This window comes from Agelaius tricolor, unplaced genomic scaffold (assembly GCF_023055355.1).
Source record: "Agelaius tricolor isolate 1412-34295 unplaced genomic scaffold, bAgeTri1.0.p SCAF_14, whole genome shotgun sequence".
NCBI classification, from domain to species: domain Eukaryota; kingdom Metazoa; phylum Chordata; class Aves; order Passeriformes; family Icteridae; genus Agelaius; species Agelaius tricolor.
Window position 1 is genome coordinate 18,860,364 of NW_027269274.1, and position 19,917 is coordinate 18,880,280.

At 44.4% G+C, this 19,917-nt stretch overlaps 1 protein-coding gene across 14 annotated transcripts in view; it reads right to left on the bottom strand.

Annotated features, from left to right (window-relative positions):
* Nucleotides 1–389: 389 nt before the first annotated feature.
* TAMM41 (TAM41 mitochondrial translocator assembly and maintenance homolog) overlaps nucleotides 390–19,917 on the bottom strand; it is a 40,651-nt gene continuing 21,123 nt past the window's right edge. For 2 of the 14 annotated variants that reach the window (XM_071440053.1, XM_071440046.1), the window contains exons 8-9: nucleotides 13,441–13,538; nucleotides 390–2,019 (exon numbers count right to left, since the gene is read on the bottom strand). In XM_071440053.1, the coding sequence (XP_071296154.1) occupies nucleotides 13,462–13,538 (77 nt within the window). In that variant the 3' untranslated portion in view covers nucleotides 390–2,019; nucleotides 13,441–13,461. The other 12 variants (XM_071440054.1, XM_071440047.1, XM_071440057.1 and 9 more) reach the window with 9 other exon arrangements.

A 19,917-nucleotide genomic window follows, 5' to 3' on the forward strand; every position in this document is an offset into this window, starting at 1 on the left:
TGCCTCTTCCTCATCCTCACAGCAGCCAACTGACTCCAGGTCCCACCAAGCCACTCTTTTATAACACTCTTCTGATTGCCTACAGCTGTGGCCTGTTAACATCAGGCCTGCTCCTAATCCCTAATAATTGGCTCAGCTGCAGCTCTCTTTAGGGGGTAAGATTACTTTCTATACTACCTTTATTTACTTATATTCTATTCCCTCTACAATTCCCCCTTTTTCTTTTAATTACAGAGTTGCACCGTTTCTAGAAGGACATGTTCAAATAAATTAACATTATGACACATTCATACATTTCATTCAGAACTAATAGTTATATTATATATATATATAATATATATTATATATATATTCAGAACTAATAGTTATACAGATGTTCAGACAACATATTATAGTATGAATACATATATATTTCTGAGTGTTGGTTCAGTTTTGCAGCATTTCTCAGTTTACAAAGTACTTATCTTCAAAATCTTTATACTCAAATTTAACAAACATTTATAGCTGCAATTGATATATTTTACCAATAGTTTAGAATTCAAATCCCTTTCCCTGAATCCATGGGGGTACATAGTGGAGTCCTGTTTCCCCGAATCCACAGGGTCATCCCAAATCCACAGATTTATATAGTTTAGTCCCAAACCCACAGGGTCATTTCTCCCAAATCCACAGGGTTATATAGTTTAGTCCCAAATCCACAGGGTCATTTCTCCCAAATCCATGGGGTTATATAGTTTAGTCCCAAATCCATGGGGTCATCCCAAATCCACAGGGTTATATAGTTTAGTCCCAAATCCACAGGGTCATTTCTCCCAAATCCATGGGGTTATATAGTTTAGTCCCAAATCCATGGGGTCATCCCAAATCCACAGGGTTATATAGTTTAGTCCCAAATCCATGGGGTCATCCCAAATCCACAGGGTTATATAGTTTAGTCCCAAATCCATGGGGTTATATAGTTTAGTCCCAAATCCACAGGGTCATTTCTCCCAAATCCATGGGGTTATATAGTTTAGTCCCAAACCCACAGAATTATATAGTTTAGTCCCAAATCCATGGGGTCATCCCAAATCCATGGGGTTATATAGTTTAGTCCCAGATCCATGCGGTCATTTCTCCCAAATCCATGGGGTCATCCCAAATCCATGGGGTTATATAGTTTAGTCCCAAACCCACAGGGTCATTTCTCCCAAATCCACACGGTCATTTCTCCCAAATCCACACGGTCATTTCTCCCAAATCCATGGGGTTATATAGTTTAGTCCCAAATCCATGGGGTCATTTCTCCCAAATCCACAGATTTATATAGTTTAGTCCCAAATCCATGGGGTCATTTCTCCCAAATCCACAGGGTTATATAGTTTAGTCCCAAATCCATGGGGTCATCCCAAATCCACGGGGTTATATAGTTTAGTCCCAAATCCATGGGGTTATATAGTTTAGTCCCAAATCCACAGGGTCATTTCTCCCAAATCCATGGGGTTATATAGTTTAGTCCCAAACCCACGGGGTCATTTCTCCCAAACCCACAGGGTTATATAGTTTAGTCCCAAATCCACGGGGTCATTTCTCCCAAATCCATGGGGTTATATAGTTTAGTCCCAAATCCACAGGGTTATATAGTTTAGTCCCAAACCCACAGGATCATTTCTCTTTAGGGGGTAAGATTACTTTCTACACTACCTTTATTTACTTATAATTTATCCCCCTACATAGTTGTTTTTAATTATTGGCTAATCACAGTTTAGCTGTCTCAGACTTTCTAGTCAGTCCCAAGATATCATTCTATTCTTTTTCTTTCTTTGCTAGCTTTCTGATGAAATCTTTTTTTTCTATTCTTTTAGTATATTTTAATATAATATATATCACAAAATAATAAGTCAGCCTTCTGAAACATAAGAGTCAATATTCTCATCTCTTCCCTCATCCTGGGACTCCTGTGGACACCAAACAGTCCCAGAATAGGGCATAAAATCCTCATGAGGATCTGAGGTGGCCCCAGGCGCCTCTTGGAGTGCCCTGCAAAGGCAAAGAAAAGGACAATAAATCAACCTGAGCCTCTTGAAGAGCCTTAGGGCTGCAGCTTTGTGGTGGAACCCAAAAAGAGCACAGAGCAGCAGAAACAGAGAGCATTTCTGTGCAGTTCTTCTCAGGCATTTCTCCCAGCCAGCTCCTCCTCCCTGGCTGGGACAATAAATGCACAAGAACAGAAAAGCAGGGTTTGCCCAAGGAAAAGCAGCACCAGGGCACAGCAGGGTCCCTTTAGATGCTGAGAGTGCAGGAAATGGTGCAGGAGCAGGGCTGCAGAGCCAGCAGGGTCCCTTTAGATGCTCAGAATGCAGGAAATGGTGCAGGGAAGGGCTGCAGAGGCAGCAGGGTCCCTTTAGATGCTCAGAATGCAGGAAATGGTGCAGGGAAGGGCTGCAGAGCCAGCAGGGTCCCTTTAGATGCTCAGAATGCAGGAAATGGTGCAGGGAAGGGCTGCAGAGGCAGCAGGGTCCCTTTAGATGCTGAGAGTGCAGGAAATGGTGCAGGGGAAGGGCTGCAGAGCCAGCAGGGTCCCTTTAGATGCTGAGAGTGCAGGAAATGGTGCAGGAAATGGTGCAGGAGCAGGGCTGCAGAGCCAGGGCTGCAGAGCCAGGGCTGCAGAGCCAGCAGGGTCCCTTTAGATGCTGAGAGTGCAGGAAATGGTGCAGGAGCAGGGCTGCAGAGCCAGCAGGGTCCCTTTAGATGCTCAGAGTGCAGGAAATGGTGCAGGAGCAGGGCTGCAGAGCCAGCAGGGTCCCTTTAGATGCTCAGAGTGCAGGAAATGGTGCAGGAAATGGTGCAGAGCCAGCAGGGTCCCTTTAGATGCTCAGAGTGCAGGAAATGGTGCAGGAGCAGGGCTGCAGAGCCACAGGGTTCCTTTAGATGCTCAGAGTGCAGGAAATGGTGCAGGAGAAGGGCTGCAGAGCCAGGGCTGCAGAGCCAGGGCTGCAGAGGCAGCAGGGTCCCTTTAGATGCTCAGAGTGCAGGAAATGGTGCAGGAGCAGGGCTGCAGAGCCAGGGCTGCAGAGCCAGCAGGGCTGTGGGAGGTGCGGGCAGGGAGTGGCCGGGGTCACCCCACACACCCTGAGCTCGGATTCCTGGAGAGGTGCAGAGCCCTGAAGGCTCCAGGCTCTCCAGTTCCCATCTCAAAGTCCATCAAAATCATGCTGACACTGAAGTATTTTCATATCCTTGCAAGGACAGGTCATGAGATCTCCAGGCCACCAAAAGCTAGCCAAAAGCACATTCCAAACCTAAATTAAATCCAGATTTAGACTCCACACACTCAGGAGATCTAACAGGAACACTTCAGTTGATAAAACAAATGAAATGCATGTGGTGTCAGAACAACTATGAACATACATGTTGCAAAACCTTCATCTGTGACATTTATAGCAATATAATGTTAAAATTCATATTGTATTAATAGACTACTGGAGATTATTTTCATTGCCAGCAAGCAAAAAGAGGAGTTTGATGATCTAATATTTGGGGGAAAAAGTAGTCAAAACAGTAATGTAAAACTTGTTTGAGAAAACAAGCCACTGGACAAGAAAAACATCATGAAATCTGGAAAACAAAACCACAGGCACTGAGAAAAGATCTGAGCTAGACATTGGTACATATCACAAGAATTAATTGCTGCAGACTAATTACAAGGCTTTTCAATATGTATCTCTGAGAAAAAAGTCTGCCACTCCTGTTTCTAAGTGCTGGAGGGAAGAGGTGGGAAGGGTTTCTTTGTTGAACCAGACAGAGCTCCTGGGATGAGGAGGAGCTTGAGAAAGGAGAGGTCAAAACAGCTTCTGATCCTTTGGAGCAGCAGAAGTTTTAGGGTATTTATGAAACATCTCAGGAGCCTGAGGAGCATCAGCTGGCTGGGAACAGTGACCCTGAGCACTCCCTACAGCCACACTTCCACTGCAGCAGGGGGGTGACAACATCTGCAAAAACCAAAAAAAACAATGAAGTGCAACTTGTGAAACGTTGGGAATCTTGGAAGACAGATCTTAATACAGCACAAAAAACCTTGTTGGGGCTGCTGAACTCAACACATGCTGCTCACCAGGCAAATTCACACATTAGGGAAGCAAACCCAATCTTGGGTGATGAGCTGGATTTTGTTTTGTTTGGGTGTTAAAATTTGGTTTTCATTTGGCAGGAACTTTCTAACCCAATGGTATCAAAGGCTCTTTGCTGACTCAGATAGCAGCAAAAAATTTCCTTTGATGAAACCCAAAAGTCACCAAGATAGCTGAGGGTTTGTGGCTGAACTAAAATAAAAGCTGTGCCTCAGCAGCCAGGTAAGGATGCAAATCCTGGGATGCCACTCCTGTTCCAAATGCACATTAAATTAATTAATCACATGCTTCACAAAGTATGGCCAATGCAACAGAAGGTTTAACCCCTGTGTGAGGGAGCTGGGACTGTGCTTGGCTGTGGATCTCAGCTGCCTCAGGACAACATTTTAAGGCTTTTTGGGGTTTTTTTCAGTATAGAGGCAGGAAAGGTCCTGAAACCAGAGGGCAAAACCCCATATTCTAGAAATGTACAGTCTGCAGGGAGATCCCATGGCCTAATCTCCCTAAAAGGAAATTCAGGGCTGCCCTCATCACTCTCACAGCTCCTGAAAGGTGCCTGTGCCCAGCTGGGGCTGGGCTCTGTCTCCAGCAGCACTGACACAACCAGAGCACACAGCCTTAGGCTGCACCAAGGGAAATACAGGTTGGAGAGCAGGGAAAAGTTTTTTACAGAAAAGGTGAGAAAGTTCTGGAATGGCCTGGAATGGATGGAGTCCCCATGCCTGGGTGTGTTTGACAAAGCCTGGATGTGGCACTGGGTGCCAGGGTTGAGTTGAGGTGTTGGGGCTGGGTTGGACTCCATGATCTTGAAGGTCTCTTCCAACCCGGTCATTCTGTGAATTGTGGAATCCTACAGCCCCTACTCAAGCATTAATCCTGTCATTCTTATTGGAATTGTCTGCCATCTGTTCCAATCAAGCATTTCCACAATAGTAAGAGTTGGTTAAAAATGCCCTGGGCGAGTTTCTCCCTCCACAAGGCCCCAGCAGTGGCACACCTCACTTTTGGGACAGACTGCAGTGTTCCCCACCACAGGACCCAAACCTGGCCCGCTGAACTATTTCTGAGTGATTTCAGGGATTTCTAAGAGGGCAAAGGTTGTGTAGCTTCAATCACCAGTGCAAGTGTAGAGCTGCAAAAAGCTCTGTTTTCCTTAGGTGCCCATCTAAGGAAGGAATTTGCCAGCTGGCATCACTGTATGTAAAAAAGAAAAAAAAAGGAATTTATGGAAGTTCTTCCACTTTCTTACTGCCATCCCAGTTTGGTTTTCAAACAGCAACAACACAGATACTTCTCTTCCATCAGCCAGGAAGGCCTGGAGCTCCCTGGAGTCTGCAGGGAAGCTCAGTGTGGACCAGCCTGTGCACAAAGATGATGCAGTGGGTGCCAAAAGCAAACAGTTTCTCCATTCTTTGTCACAGGTTTAATGAGGCATGGCAGTGCTTTGCCATCTCTGTCAGTCCAATTACAGTGCATGCTTCCATCCATCCACACCTTCTTTCAGAAAACTGGTTAATTTTACACCAAGTGACAGCAGCTTTTAAAATCAAGCTCAAAGCACGTTTTAGCACACACAAATGAAGTGGCCTCAGAAGCAAACATCTTTTCAGCAATGAAAAACTCCTAAACTGATTCTGAAACTCTTCCTTGCAAAAATCCACATTCAGCTGCACTGCAGCTCAAAGCTGCCTTCTATAAAAACACACCCAAAGTTCAAAATACGTAAGATCGAATTTTTTTTTGAAGATAGTTTATTATTCATGACACCACAATGTGTTAAATTGCAGTAATTCCAGCCAGACAAGTTGATCCAAACTGTAAGTTGATGGTTATTTATTACCTGCTTCAAGACAAAGCTTGCCCTCTTCATAATTGTCTGCCCCATCATCCAAGGAAGATGAAAAGAGACAGAATAATTTCAGTTGGAGCAGGGTCAGAAGAGCAGCATCATCTTCAAGCAAACAATGAGATACTTTCAGACTCACACAGAACATGAACACCACCAACTCTGCTCTTTCAGAACATTTAACCACAGGTACTTTTTGCTTGCTTTGTTCTAGAAAAGATTTCACCCCATGGAGGTTCCCATAAGATGGAGACAGACAAGATAGCTGAAAAAATTAAATACTAAAGGAGTGTCAGATTAACAAATTAAAAGCAACCCCTGGCCACAACCCACTGGTTTTAATTTGTTAAAGTTTTGTTAAAAACTGATAAAAAGACCACAGATGGTTCACAGCAGAACTCCAAAAGGCAAATTTAGTGTAAAGGTCAGTACAGTGAGTGATCCCCAGCTGGAGGTAAATATGCACAGTGACCTCTTCACTATGCACTTCTTCCTTGTGCAGTAAACACCACCTGACAGATTGCACTCCCTATTTGAGTGCAAATAGGGACATTTGCACATCCTGTCTCTCACACAGCACCAGAGACTTCAGTCCAAGTGGGATCATTGAAATCACAGACAGGTTGCAGCTCAAGATGAGACACAAAGTTATTTCCAGAGTTTCCACATCCATTCATGGTGAGCTCCACAACTTCCATACATTTGCAGGCTCCTGAGTCACAGGATTCCTTCTAAGCAAAGCCACCAGCAGCAGGTCACTGCACAGAGGAGCTGGGCACCAAAGGGTGCCCAAAGCCCTTTGGAATGTCCATTATCAGCTAGGGATGGCCACAGGATCTCTCTGAAGAAGCTCAGTCACACCTGCTGGATGCAAACACCACCCTGACTGTCCCACTGCTCCTGGGGCCAGCTCTTGCAGCCTCATCTAATTACTCCTGGCTAATTACTGAGGGCTTGGGACTCTTCCTGGCTGGGGCTTCCTGCACTCAGCTCACTCATCTCCTCAGGACCAGCTTCCCAAATGGCTCACAGGGGTTTGGGCCCTGCTCTGAGGAACAGGGACAGCCCAAAAGGAAAAGGCCTCAGGCTGGAGCAGCTTGGATATCAGCAGACATTTCCCCATGGAAAGGGTGCTCAGGATTTGGGGTTTGGAGTGCCCAAACCTGGAGTGGCCAAGGAATTCCTGGATGTGGCACAGCCTGGACTCAGTGGTCTGAGAGGGCTTTTCCAACCTGAATTATCCTCTGATTGTCTAATGAAAATAACACACCAATTTTCAATTCTATACTGGGAAGGGAATCCTGCTAAAATTAGTCAGAGATAAACTAGAAAAAACAACAGAGGAGACACTCTTTAAACAACAAAAACATAAAGGAAAAGAAACCAATCCTTGCTTTAAAAGCAGCTGTGCAAATACAACCCTTAAATATAATCTACTTAAAAATGCTGTAAGAATTGGAAGTGCAGCGATGGATTTCATCATCCATCTGATTTGTCTGCAGGGAACTCACCTTCAAACTGCCCAAGTGCTGCTGACTCAGTCTCCTCCTTGGCAAGAACCTAAGGCAGGGCTGCAGGGACAGAGTTAACAGGGCTGAGCAGGACGAGCATGAGGAGCTCACCCAACCCCAGACCGGGGAGGCAATGAGAGGAAGGAAAGAGAGGGGAAGAAAAAAAAAGTCTAGAATTTCTTGTGCAAATAATTTGGTTTTAAAAAGCTTTGCCCCAGGCTGTGAAGCCAGAGCAGGGTGACAGCATGGTGAGGCAGACACTGGGAGCTGCTCTGTGTCAGCCCTTCCTGGAGCATCCTAGGAAGGGAAGAACTTCTTGGCTCTCACTGCAGTCCAGGGAGTGAGCCAGACTCTCCACCACTGCTGAGAGCAAGGCAACTCCAGGGTGGCAATATGAAAAGCAAAAACCCAAACCACAAACAAAACCAAAAAAAACCACTGAATGCTCCCCTCCCATGGTTCACTATGAATTTTAAAATAGGAGGTTTGGAGGAGCTTTGGCAGGAGGCAGAGATTAAGTAAATAATCACTGTGTGGGAACACAAGCTTTCCAATTTACCAAGTGCACTGTGGAGCTAAAGAGATCCCATACAGAGATGTAATACAAATTAATTCAATAATGAGATGTTTTACTATTTACTTGGCTTATTTAATTGAGTAGGGGAGGTATCTTAAATATCAGGTTCAAGGCTCTTAAAGAAGGGATCAGTACAACAAAGGGCAGTGAAGGAACCAGAACACAGAGTGGTTGTTCTTGGTCAGTTTTTGCTTTGTTTTGCTTTTAAAGGCAGCTCCTTGTGGCTGCAAACTCCTTAAGATCAGATTTAGGCAAATTTAAAACTAAGAAGAATCCCCTATACCCACTCCACTTGCAGAGGTGTTCAGTCTGGCTTTGCATTTCTCAAAAAAATTCCATTCAACCATCCAAACAGTCCCCACCACTACTGGAAAGGACTTGGCAGAATGCTGGATTATGAAGGCAAAAATTGCATGGAAATTCTTAGACTAAATAACATTTTATTTTATTATTATATATTATTTTATTAAATATTTGGAGTTTGCATGAATAATTTCAGAATGTATAGTCTGAGGTTTCCTGTTCATGTAGTAAAACTTAATCCATTTCTAAACATTTCTGATTGAAGCAGGCTGAGTAAGAGGTTAAAACATGCAGGAGTGAAGTGATTGCTGCCTCTCCCTAAGGCAGTCATTAAGTTCAGGATCAGTTAGCAACCGTGGTGGAGATTTTTATCTAGAAAAACAGGTAAATAAAGTCACAAAACTTTGTGAAACCACAGTACCAAACATGACAGAGCAACTGTTGAGTCCAACAAAAAGCAGAGCAGAAAATAGCTCTGTGGAGGTAATGTCTCTTTTTCCTGCAGTAGGAATACAAAGAAAATTCATTTTCTACACAGACTACACGGCCAGCAGAGTGACTTTGAAAATTAAGAATACTTTGTCCTTTCTCAACACCTTACCCAGGAAAAACCATCAGAAACACACTGCCCTGATATTCTGACCTTCAGAGCATATTTCAACTTCAATTCTATTTTTAAATTAATTGCTGGGAAAAGGCATGAGTCACAGCCCTGCTTGGATCCCCTGCACTGGACACTCACCAAGGGCTGTGCTCATTCTGAACTTTCCCAAGTCACAGCAGGCTCCTGCTTTAGCACCTCAGTGTGAAGAGCAAGGTTCAGCTCCCTCAGCCAGCCAGGAATCCTGGCCTCTGTGGCCACCTTGATCTCCCCAATTCTGGCACAGATGTTTGCTGCACACATCAGGCAGCTCTGGGCTGCTGCAAAGTGTTTCTGCCAGGAAGGGATCCCAGCTCAGCTGCACCTCCCCTGTGCTCAGGCTGTTCACTCCCATCTGCTGCCAGTGAAGGCCAACAAAACCTAAAGAGAGGCCTCAGGGAAGCACGGGTGAGAAACTCAGGCTCTGCACTTACAGGTACAGCTGGAATTTGGAGGGTGCCACAGTCAGGCACTTGGAGAAGCTCTGTTCCAGCACTTGGAGAAGGGGAAATGTGCAAGCACAGAGGAACACATCATGTCTGGTCTGTCTGTCTGTCTGTGCCCCGACACGGGCAGGGTGGTTCTTGGGTGGACGCGTTTCAAAGGACGAGTCTGGACTCTTCAGCTTTTCCATCTTCAGATTGTTTATTGTTCCTTATCTACAGAATTTTCTGTCTGCCCAACAGAGGTCTGACCTGCAAGGCAGCCAAGGGCACTCTGCCCACCCACGGGGCGGTCCTGTCTTTTTATACTAAAATCTACCTACATGATATTTACCTTTATTTCCCAATACCTTTCACCCATGTTGGCAAGTGCACCTTCACCATGAACCAATCCCCAAGTGCCAACATCACCACAGGAGATGGAGGACAAGAAGAAGAAAGAAGAAGGACAAGACACGCCCTGATCCCTCCATCTTGTCTCCATAACCCCCCTGTACCAAAAACCTTAAAGTTTATATTTCACCCTATAAATGTGTCCCTTTTACACCCTTCACTCTAAAGTGATTCTCATGTCCTCAAACTGCTGTCACTTCTGTGGATGGATCAAATCAAGCCACCAAACACTCCTGGCAACATTCCAGGATTTCCGAGACCCCCAAGGGTTCTCCTGGCATCTCTGGACATCGGGAGTGATGTGCTGAGATCCCACAACATCATACATGTGCTGATGGGGGCCAGCAGCCTGTGTGGCTCAGCTTTGTGCCCTCCCCAAACCGAGTTTAGGAGCAGCCAAATGATTATGTATGCAGTCACATTTTGGATTTTTTGATTTGCTCCTCTTCCTGTGTCAGCCAGTTCATTCCCTCTGGAGCAGGAGGCTGTTCCACACTCCCCTGGCACTGTGCATGTCAGAGGCAGTGAGGCCCATGCTGCTGACTCACCTACACAAACCCTCAGCAGTTTGATTGGGTCCAGGCTCTTCATTACAAAGAAGCCTTTTAAGACATCAGAAATAAATCATCTGCCTGGTTGCCTTTAATGAAAGCTCTGCTACACAGGAAAAAGGGGGAGGGAGCATGAAACAATATCCATGGTGGAACAGGCAAGCCAGAAAAGAGGGATGTCTGAAGAACGGAATGAAAGACTTGAGAATTAAGTCAAGAAGAGAAACAATCAAGTATGGAAATGGAGCAGGAAGGTATAAACAGGAAAGTTACAAATGGAATGAAAGGCTGAAGTGGCTTTTCTTTGGTGAAAGAACAACCACACCTCATTAGGACAAAGAGGCAGTAACTTATTCCCATGTCCCAGCTTCCCGTGCAACAATCCCCGGTTATTTTAGTGGATTACAGCTGGAAGAGCAGAAGAAATCATTTCCACACAACTGCTGGGGACTTCAAAAGCAGCTAACAAGGCTGAAATCAATCTCTCTTCTCTTAAAAGTTTTACATAGCAAAGCTCTGTAACAACTGCCCCAAGTAGTCTCTTAACAATGGTGAGGAGTTCACAACGAGCTGCTCAGGGCTATGATTCATTCGTGGCTCTCTGCCAGAAAAATAAATACATTCAAGACCAGTGGCCCCAAGGGGAAAGGTAGGCCACTCTTAAAAAGCACAGGATGAATGATTTACAGAGCAGAATCCAGTTTCCAGCCCATGTGGAAGAGGAGGAAGGACTTTTTTACATCTCCCAAAGATTTAGTGCACGGACTTGGACACTGGCAGTGCATCAACAGATGGAGAGAACTGGGAACTATCGAGCTGGGATTTGCAAAACTCACTCCAAAGAGCAAAAAATGACTTCTTATATTGCTGTGCAGAGTTCATAAAGCCAAAGCAAGCCTTGCAGTGGGTATCCAGCGACACAAGACAAACACGGGCAGCTCAGGTTACAGGAAGTGCAGGACAGAGGGATCCTCTGGCACAGGGACAGTGCCAAACAGCTCAGGGCTGGGCAGGGCCCGACTGCACACGGCAGCTGCTGCACACACAGAGTTCATCAGCTGCTAAACAGCCAGCAGAGCTTCACTTTCCCCTTCCTCCCCACAAGAACGTTATTCCTGGGTAAATGCTCAGGCAGCAAGGTGCAGGATGGAGCTGGGCTGTCACTGTGGGAATGAGGCCAGCCCATCTCACACCACACTGCGGTGTCTCTGCCCTCTCAGGCTCTGAACCCCCATTTCAGCAGCCTTCAGAAACACCTAACCCCACTTCCAAGTGTGGCTTTAGCATTCAGAACATTCTCTTTAATGGTATTGCTAAGGGCTTTTCAAAGAAAGCTGCTTTGAAATGCTAGCAACTGCATTACAGGGTGAAAAAATTCCAGATTTACCTGGAAGTGGCTGAAATACCCTAGTTCCATTTTTTATAATATAAACTGCTCAAACTGGGGGCTTTGGCCTCTTACTAATAGGGCCAGAGAATGCCAGGGCCATACAAACATTCTTTGCCCCCATACAAAGGTTGTACCATCAGCAAAGGGACATTTGAGGGGATTTGTTTCACAAATTCTATCACCAATGGATAATGCAAAGTATGAGGAACCTGCCTCTGACCTTGGAAAGTTTGATTGATTTCCTATTTCACAGTTACTATTTCCTGAGTCTGGATTAAAATTTCAAACTCAAATATTTAAAAAAGAATCACTATTTAAAAGTTTCCCCGTGATTAAAGCAAGCCTGTGTGAGTCCTATTACATACAACAATGTATTTTTTATTGTCTTGCTTAAATTTATGCTCTGAAATTCTCCCTGGAAACAATTAGCAGGCAACTTCATTGAAATGATGTATATTTTAAAGTGAGATCACTAAATCAAATGTAGCTTGAGAGATGGCCCTGATGATCACATAATACACAAGGAAAAAACACAAACGTGCTGATCAGGAAAGATCCATTTTATTTCCTTTTTTTTAGCCATTAAATTATTTTTATCATTGACAGTCTCACAAGGAAAATGAAACCTTACCTGAGTTTATTTCTATTAAGGAAAATTTCCCAAATTAGCAAACCCACCTGAGTCAGTGTGAAAAATATTCTATTTATAAAAGATCCTCCCAGTTTCTAGCAGCAGACATGGATCCTGCCAGCAATGGCCATTCCTTCATGGCATGATTAATGCAACAAGTCATGTCAAACTCAATTCTCTTTGGTTTAGCTCATTTAAAGGCAGTTCAAGTTTCATCTTTGTGGGCAGTATTTTAAGGGAAAAAAAAAAGATAATCAAAGAAGTAACCAACTTGTGCTTTTGTTCATAATATTGCAAATTTTCAAGTGTTTTGATGAAATCTTCTGCCAAACAACAAACACTGCATAAGTCTGCCCAAAGAGATCCCTGGAATTCTGATTTTCCTTCCAACTCTGGCCCTTGTGATAATGGCCATGAATTGGGCACTTTTCATCTCAGCCTCACGAGAGGAACACACTATTTCATTATTATGAAATATCCTTATCTATGAATATTATTAAATATCCTTATTAAAGGATGTGACAGCTGCCAAGCTGCTCTTTCCCCTCTCCCACACTGTGGCAGTTCTTGGGATTCAAGATGCCACAGGGAGCATCCTCAGAGGAATTCCAAGGATGAACCTGGCAGGGCAGCAATATCAGAGGGCAGGTTCATATCTGCTGAAATCTCAAGGGATTCTCCAGTTCTGGAAATCCCTAAAAGAACTAAAGTTGGGATATTGATGATTTTGAGACTCTGAGGGTATTTGGGGAAGTAAAGCTGCTACCACCACATAAAAAATGAGTAATTTGGGTTTTAATCCATCTGTACAATCAACCTTTTTTACTTAAGGTTCTTCAAAATACACAGGAAAATTCATTTCAGTATTTACAGCTAGAATTCTTTTGCCCCATTGCCAACAAACCTCCCATTAAAAAAGTTCCTATTTCATTAAGAAAATTGGGCATGTAAATCATCAGAACAGACTTTTTAAATACACTGTAATCTTCTCAAGTATGCAAAGTCACATCTGCAAAACATTTAGAGAAAAAGTACCATTTATTTACCCATACACAGTATGTACAGACTCAGGATGGCTTCTTTAACTCTCCCTTTGCCATCTTATATAATTTCTTCAAACTGTAGATCACAGATTTCTTTGCCCCTAAAAAGGAAGAAAAAAGAGAAAATAAAAATATGAACATTTAGCAGAAGGTGCTTAGTGCATCAAATGAAGGATTTCCCTGGGGGAATGACAGCCTAATCCAGCAGGCAGACATGCAAACAACCTTCCTGTCACAGGCAGAGCACAGGAAATAATGCCACCAAAAACACTTTTAATGCTATCAAAGCAGAGCAAATAGAGCCAAATTCTGCTAAATTCCATGCCATGGCATACAATAAAGGGAGACATCTCCATTTGCAGAGCTGCAGCAGTTGTTGCCTCCAAGCATGAATGAGTTTTAGATATGATGGGACTGAGTCCCACAAAATTTGTAAAATGGATCCTTGGAGTTCAACAATTTCTGAAGTTCTCTTACAGAGCTAGAGTAAAAACCCACAGCCTTTTGCTGGGTTTAGTCACAGGGTATTTATAAATTTGAAAACAAATCACTGTTAGTCTTGGCATTTCAGGGGGGTTCTGAGATCCCAGCCAATGCAGCCACTTGCTTTTCCCTTTTTTTTGTTTAAAAAAATCACCCCAAACCAAACAAATAAACCCAAACCAACACACAGAGTGACTGCTCAGCTCACAGCACAGTCTAATCACACCCTCACAAATTCAGAACTGAAAAAGCAGCCTTAGTGCTGCACAAAAAGCTCTCATTTTGACACGTGCACAGATTAAAGGTGCAGTAAATGATATTTACTACAATCTTCCCTATGTTTATTTAATTGAACACCTGACAAGACTGACTAAGAACACACAAGGAATTTAGCCAGAAGTCACACAATGTCACAGCCCAGAACACAAGGAAAGTTTTGCAACAAATAGGAAACCACAACCCAAGTTTAGCCATGTGCTGCACTGGATTTCTTGAATTTTTTGGGGACTGAGAGGGAGGGGCATACTAATACCTGATTTGGAAAGACCTCAAAAAAAAAAGGAAAGTGAAAGAAAGAAATCAATTAAAGATATATTTTAAGTGATAGATGCATTCAAATTCAAGTTGCAAGAAGACAAATTAGTTGGCAGCAAGAAGGAGAAGTGCACACTCTTCTGAAGGAATGTGGCAGAGTAAGAAGGCTCTGATCACAAACAGAATCAGTTCTGCACTTCTCATGTCTTCAACTGCAATTTAAATAAACTCAGCTTCACCTTGGGTAGGAAAACATCCATCCCTGGATTTTGAACTGACAAACCCATGTGCATCCCAGAGGTAAGCTCCAACTTTTCCATATTTACCAGGTTTTTGCAAAAGCAAGCACACTAATGAAGTCATGTCAGGCTTTTCTTTGCAGCATCTCCAATAACAAGTAAATAACCACAGAAATCCTGAAGTGCCTGACAAATCTGCATGGAGATTGCACACAGAGCAACAATTCCTGCAGCAGCACAAAGCCAGGCTGAGCTCTGGCCCAGCACAGCACAAATGTTAAAAAAGGTCAAACTGGGGAAGTGTGGCTCTGGAAATGCCCAAGCTGCAGATGCAGCACCTCTGAGAGAGGAACTGCTGCTCTGCCACTCCAGTGAATTCCAGGGGCTTCTGGAAGTGCAGGGCAGTGTGTGGGAGATCCAGGGCAGCACAGCTGCTGCAGGACTGCAGGGAAGGGTGCAGGACTGCAGGGAAGGGTGCAGGGAATGGTGCAGGCACTGCAGGGACACTGCTGCAGGACTGCAGGGAATGGTGCAGGCACTGCAGGGAATGGTGCAGGCACTGCAGGGAATGGTGCAGGCACTGCAGGGAAGGGTGCAGGCACTGCAGGGAATGGTGCAGGCACTGCAGGGAAGGGTGCAGGCACTGCAGGGAAGGGTGCAGGCACTGCAGGGAATGGTGCAGGCACTGCAGGGAAGGGTGCAGGCACTGCAGGGACACTACTGCAGGACTGCAGGGAATGGTGCAGGCACTGCAGGGAAGGGTGCAGGCACTGCAGGGAAGGGTGCAGGACTGCAGGGAATGGTGCAGGCACTGCAGGGACACTGCTGCAGGCACTGCAGGGAAGGGTGCAGGACTGCAGGGAATGGTGCAGGCACTGCAGGGAAGGGTGCAGGCACTGCAGGGACACTGCTGCAGGCACTGCAGGGACACTGCTGCAGGCACTGCAGGGACAGTGCTGCTCCAGCCTGCAGGGAATGATGCAGGCACTGCAGCCTGCAGAGACACTGCTGCTCTCAGCTGCAGGGAATGGTGCAGGCACTGCAGGGACACTGCTGCTCTCAGCCTGCAGAGAGATAGATTCCTGCTCTCAGCTGCAGGGAATGGTGCAGGCACTGCAGCCTGCAGGGACAGTGCTACTCCAGCCTGCAGGGAATGGTGCAGACACTGCAGCCTGCAGGGACACTGCTCTCAGCTGCAGGGAGATAGATTCCTGCTCTCAGCTGCAGGGACACCACTGCTCTCAGCCTGCAGGGAGATAGATTCCTGCTCTCAGCTGCAAGGACACCACTGCTCTCAGCCTGCAGGGAGATAGATTCCTGCTCTCAGCCTGCAGGGAGATAGATTCCTGCTCTCAGCCTGCAGGGACACCACTGCTCTCAGCTGCAGGGACACTGCTACTCTCTGTAGGGGGACAGAACATGATTACACAAAGGTAGTGTAGAAGGTAATCTTACCCCCCTAAAGAGCTGCAGCTGGGTTAATTATTAAGGATTAGGAGCAGGCCTGATGTTAACAGGCCACAGCTGTAGGCAATCAGAAGAGTGCTATAAAAGAGTGGATTGGTGGGAACTGCAGTCAGTTGTCTCCTACAAGGACAGGGACGAGGCAGTGCCTGGAGGAGCTGCCTACAGAAACATCAAGGAGGTGTGAAACCCTGGCAGTATGGAACCCTCGCACTGTAATGACAATAGAGCTCGTGCACTACAATGACAGCAGCTCCCAAGCTGCAGGGACGCTGCTGCTCTCAGCACATCCCTCCCGTCCCTCCGAGCTCCACCCAGGGCACGGAAGGAGCCGCTGGCCCCGTTGCTGCCCAGCTCAGGTTTGTCCATCCAGCTCAGCTGCTCCCCAAAGCAGCCCCTGGGCTGATGAATCACAGCTGCAGGAGAAGTCAATGGCTGTAATTACGGCTCTCTCTCAGAATCTGAAGCACTTGGACCACATGAAAATGTCTTTGACTCCAGCTCTGAAGCTGCGACTCGGTGGTTCCACCTCCCCTTTAGATTTTTCCACTGCAGGACACAGAACAAAGGCCTGATGCACATGGGACCGAGCCCACAGCGTTTGTGTAAACACAACCCGTGTCTGGTTTCACTTAACGATCCACGCTGAGCTTTTTGCAAGTGCTGCTGCTGGAAATCAGCGTTTGCTTGGGAATCCCCCAAAGTGTCCTGCTAGGACTGCCTTTGTACGGATGTCCTGCTGCACAGCTGTCCTGGGGAGCAAATCATTCTATATTTGTAGGGTGGCGTGCAGATAGATGCATATTTACAGATATTTACAGATAATGCATATTTACAGATATTTACAGCACATCTCTGCCTGCCTGCAAGTCACAGCACAACACTTAAAGTGATGGAACACACAGGGATAACAGTGAGGCTTGGTAATACAGAAGGAAAGATTTGGATGGTTTTGCCTTTCACCCAAGACAGGGATCTGGGTAGTTTTCTGGCTCTTATGACCTAAAATTTTCTGTTTGGGGAGAAAATTATCCCAGAAAATTCCTATAGGTCTTCTATGTGAGGATTCAAACTAGAATTCACACTAGAGCTCCAAGTAGCTCTTGGAGTTGTCTGCATGGATTCCTCTCACAGGGCACATTTATTCTGTGAAATCAAGACTTTATCTGCTCAGGCAGCTGATGAAGAGAGCAGCTATCACAAAACCTGAATATTTGATATGTAAACCTGCTCCTTTAAAAACAATAAATTCTTGAAAACAAATGCTATTCAGAACATTTGTGCTAATTTAAAAGTATCTTGGACAAATGAAACCTGCTCCTTTAAAAAAAAATCCTCAAATCCTTGAAAACAAATGCTCTTCAGGACATTTGTGCTAACTTCAAAGTATCTTGGACAAATGCTTCAATTGATGATTTATGCTGTAAGACTGTATGCTGTATTTATAGAAAAATTTTCAAAGCTTGCAGCATTCCTTGAGTAAAATATATGTCATGTGGAGCAAATCATTGTATATTTGTAGTGTGGCATGCACAGATATCTGCATATTTACAGATATTTACAGCACATCTCTGCCTGCCTGCAAGTCACAGCACAACACTTAAAGTGATGGAACGCACAGGGATAACAGTGAGGCTTGGTAATACAGAAGGAAAGAAAAAGGAAAGATTTGGATAGTTTTGCCTTTCACCCAAGACAGGGATCTGGGCAGTTTTCTGGCTATTATGACCTAAAATTTTCTGTTTGGGGAGAAAATTATCCCAGAAAATTCCTATAGGTCTTCTATGTGAGGATTCAAACTAGAATTCACACTAGAGCTCCAAGTAGCTCTTGGAGTTGTCTGCATGGATTCCTCTTACAGGACACATTTATTCTGTGAAATCAAGACTTTATCTGCTCAGCTGATGAAGAGAGCAGGTATCACAAAACCTGAATATTTGATATGTAAACCTGCTCCTTAAAAAAGAAATCCTTGAAAACAAATGCTATTCAGAACATTTGTGCTAACTTAAAAGTATCTTGGACAAATGAAACCTGCTCCTTAAAAAAAAATCCTTGAAAACAAATGCTATTCAGAACATTTGTGCTAATTTAAAAGTATCTTGGACAAATGAAACCTGCTCCTTTAAAAAAAAAATCCTCAAATCCTTGAAAACAAATGCTCTTCAGGACATTTGTGCTAACTTAAAAGTATCTTGGACAAATGCTTCAATTGATGATTTATGTTGTAAGACTGTATACTGTATTTATAGAAATTTTTTAAAGCTTGCAGCATTCCTTGAGTGAAATATAAAGAAGAAAGAAGCTAAAGAAGCACCAACATCTTCAGAGGAAATCTAAGAGTTGCAGAGTGAGTTCCCAAAGCCCAGGCAGGCTCTGGCTATGTGGGAAAACAAATCAAAGCCTGGTGCCATCCCTAATGGGAACCAGAGAGGGAACCTCAGCACAGCCTCATAGAAACACACAGGCACATTTTCAAATCTAAATAGGGCATTTAACAGCAAACAAAACCACAGAGCTGGGGCTCCTCTTGCAAACCACATTGGCAGAGAAAGATGAGAAAAGTTCTCTTTAAATGGGGTGAAATTCCTTCTTGTTGTGCTCCTTGCCAGTGATGTTCATACCCAGCATGGCCTCTGAGCCCAGCTATTGCTGATTTAGCATTGAATTTAGAGATGCTGGATATGGCACTGCCATGCTGTGGCCCAGGGCAGGCATCTCACCTTTGCTGGTGTTGGTAAGAGAAAAGAATCAGCTGAAGAAACCAGATTGTGTCCCTAGAACACTTCAAAAAGAGCCATGGCCAGCTCATGAAAACGTTCTTTTGCAAAGTATTTAGCATTGAATTTAGAAATGCAGGCATCTCACCTTTGCTGGTGTTGGTAAGAGAAAAGAATCAGCTGAAGAAACCAGATTGTGTCCCTAGAACACTTCAAAAAGAGCCATGGCCAGCTAATGAAAACATTCTTTTGCAAAGTATTTAGCATTGAATTTAGAAATGCAGGCATCTCACCTTTGCTGGTGTTGGTAAGAGAAAAGAATCAGCTGAAGAAACCAGATTGTGTCCCTAGAACACTTCAAAAAGAGCCATGGCCAGCTAATGAAAACGTTCTTTTGCAAGCTTTACAAAGTATTTGTACAGTTCTTAGGAACAGCAATAAAAAGTCAAAGCTCAATGGAGCCACAGATTTCATGATTCTCTTTCAGAATTCTTTTATTTTAAGCTACTATTCCTGACATAAGCACTGCAGAAGGTCAGAGCCTTATATTTTTCCTGAAGTCTTTAGTAGAAAGTGTGAAAATAGGTCTTAGGGGAACAGAATATTAGACAAGATTTGGAAAAAGAATAAAGAAAGAAATGCAGCATCCTTAGGGACTGAATTTAAAGCTCCACACTTTCCTGTAAAACACATTCCATGCCTGAGTCAAGCAAATATTTCCATGCAGGAGCCACATTCCTGTTTTCTCTGTGTAAATTCTGTATCCTATGAACATGAGAGCCCCAGAGCTGGCCCAGCCAGGAATGCTGCCCCAGTGATGCATTTCAAATTAAGAAACCATGACTGGGAGAAAATCTTCATTAGGAGATACTGATAGGTTTAATATAAACTCAGTTATAAGTGTTTGGAGACAAATATTTTTAAAAAATTAAAATGGTAACAGGATTTTGCTAATTAACTGTAAAGCCATGGACACCCATCACTCCTCAGTTCCAGGCAGATCACACAAACATCACACCTCAAAAACACTGAGGTGACAG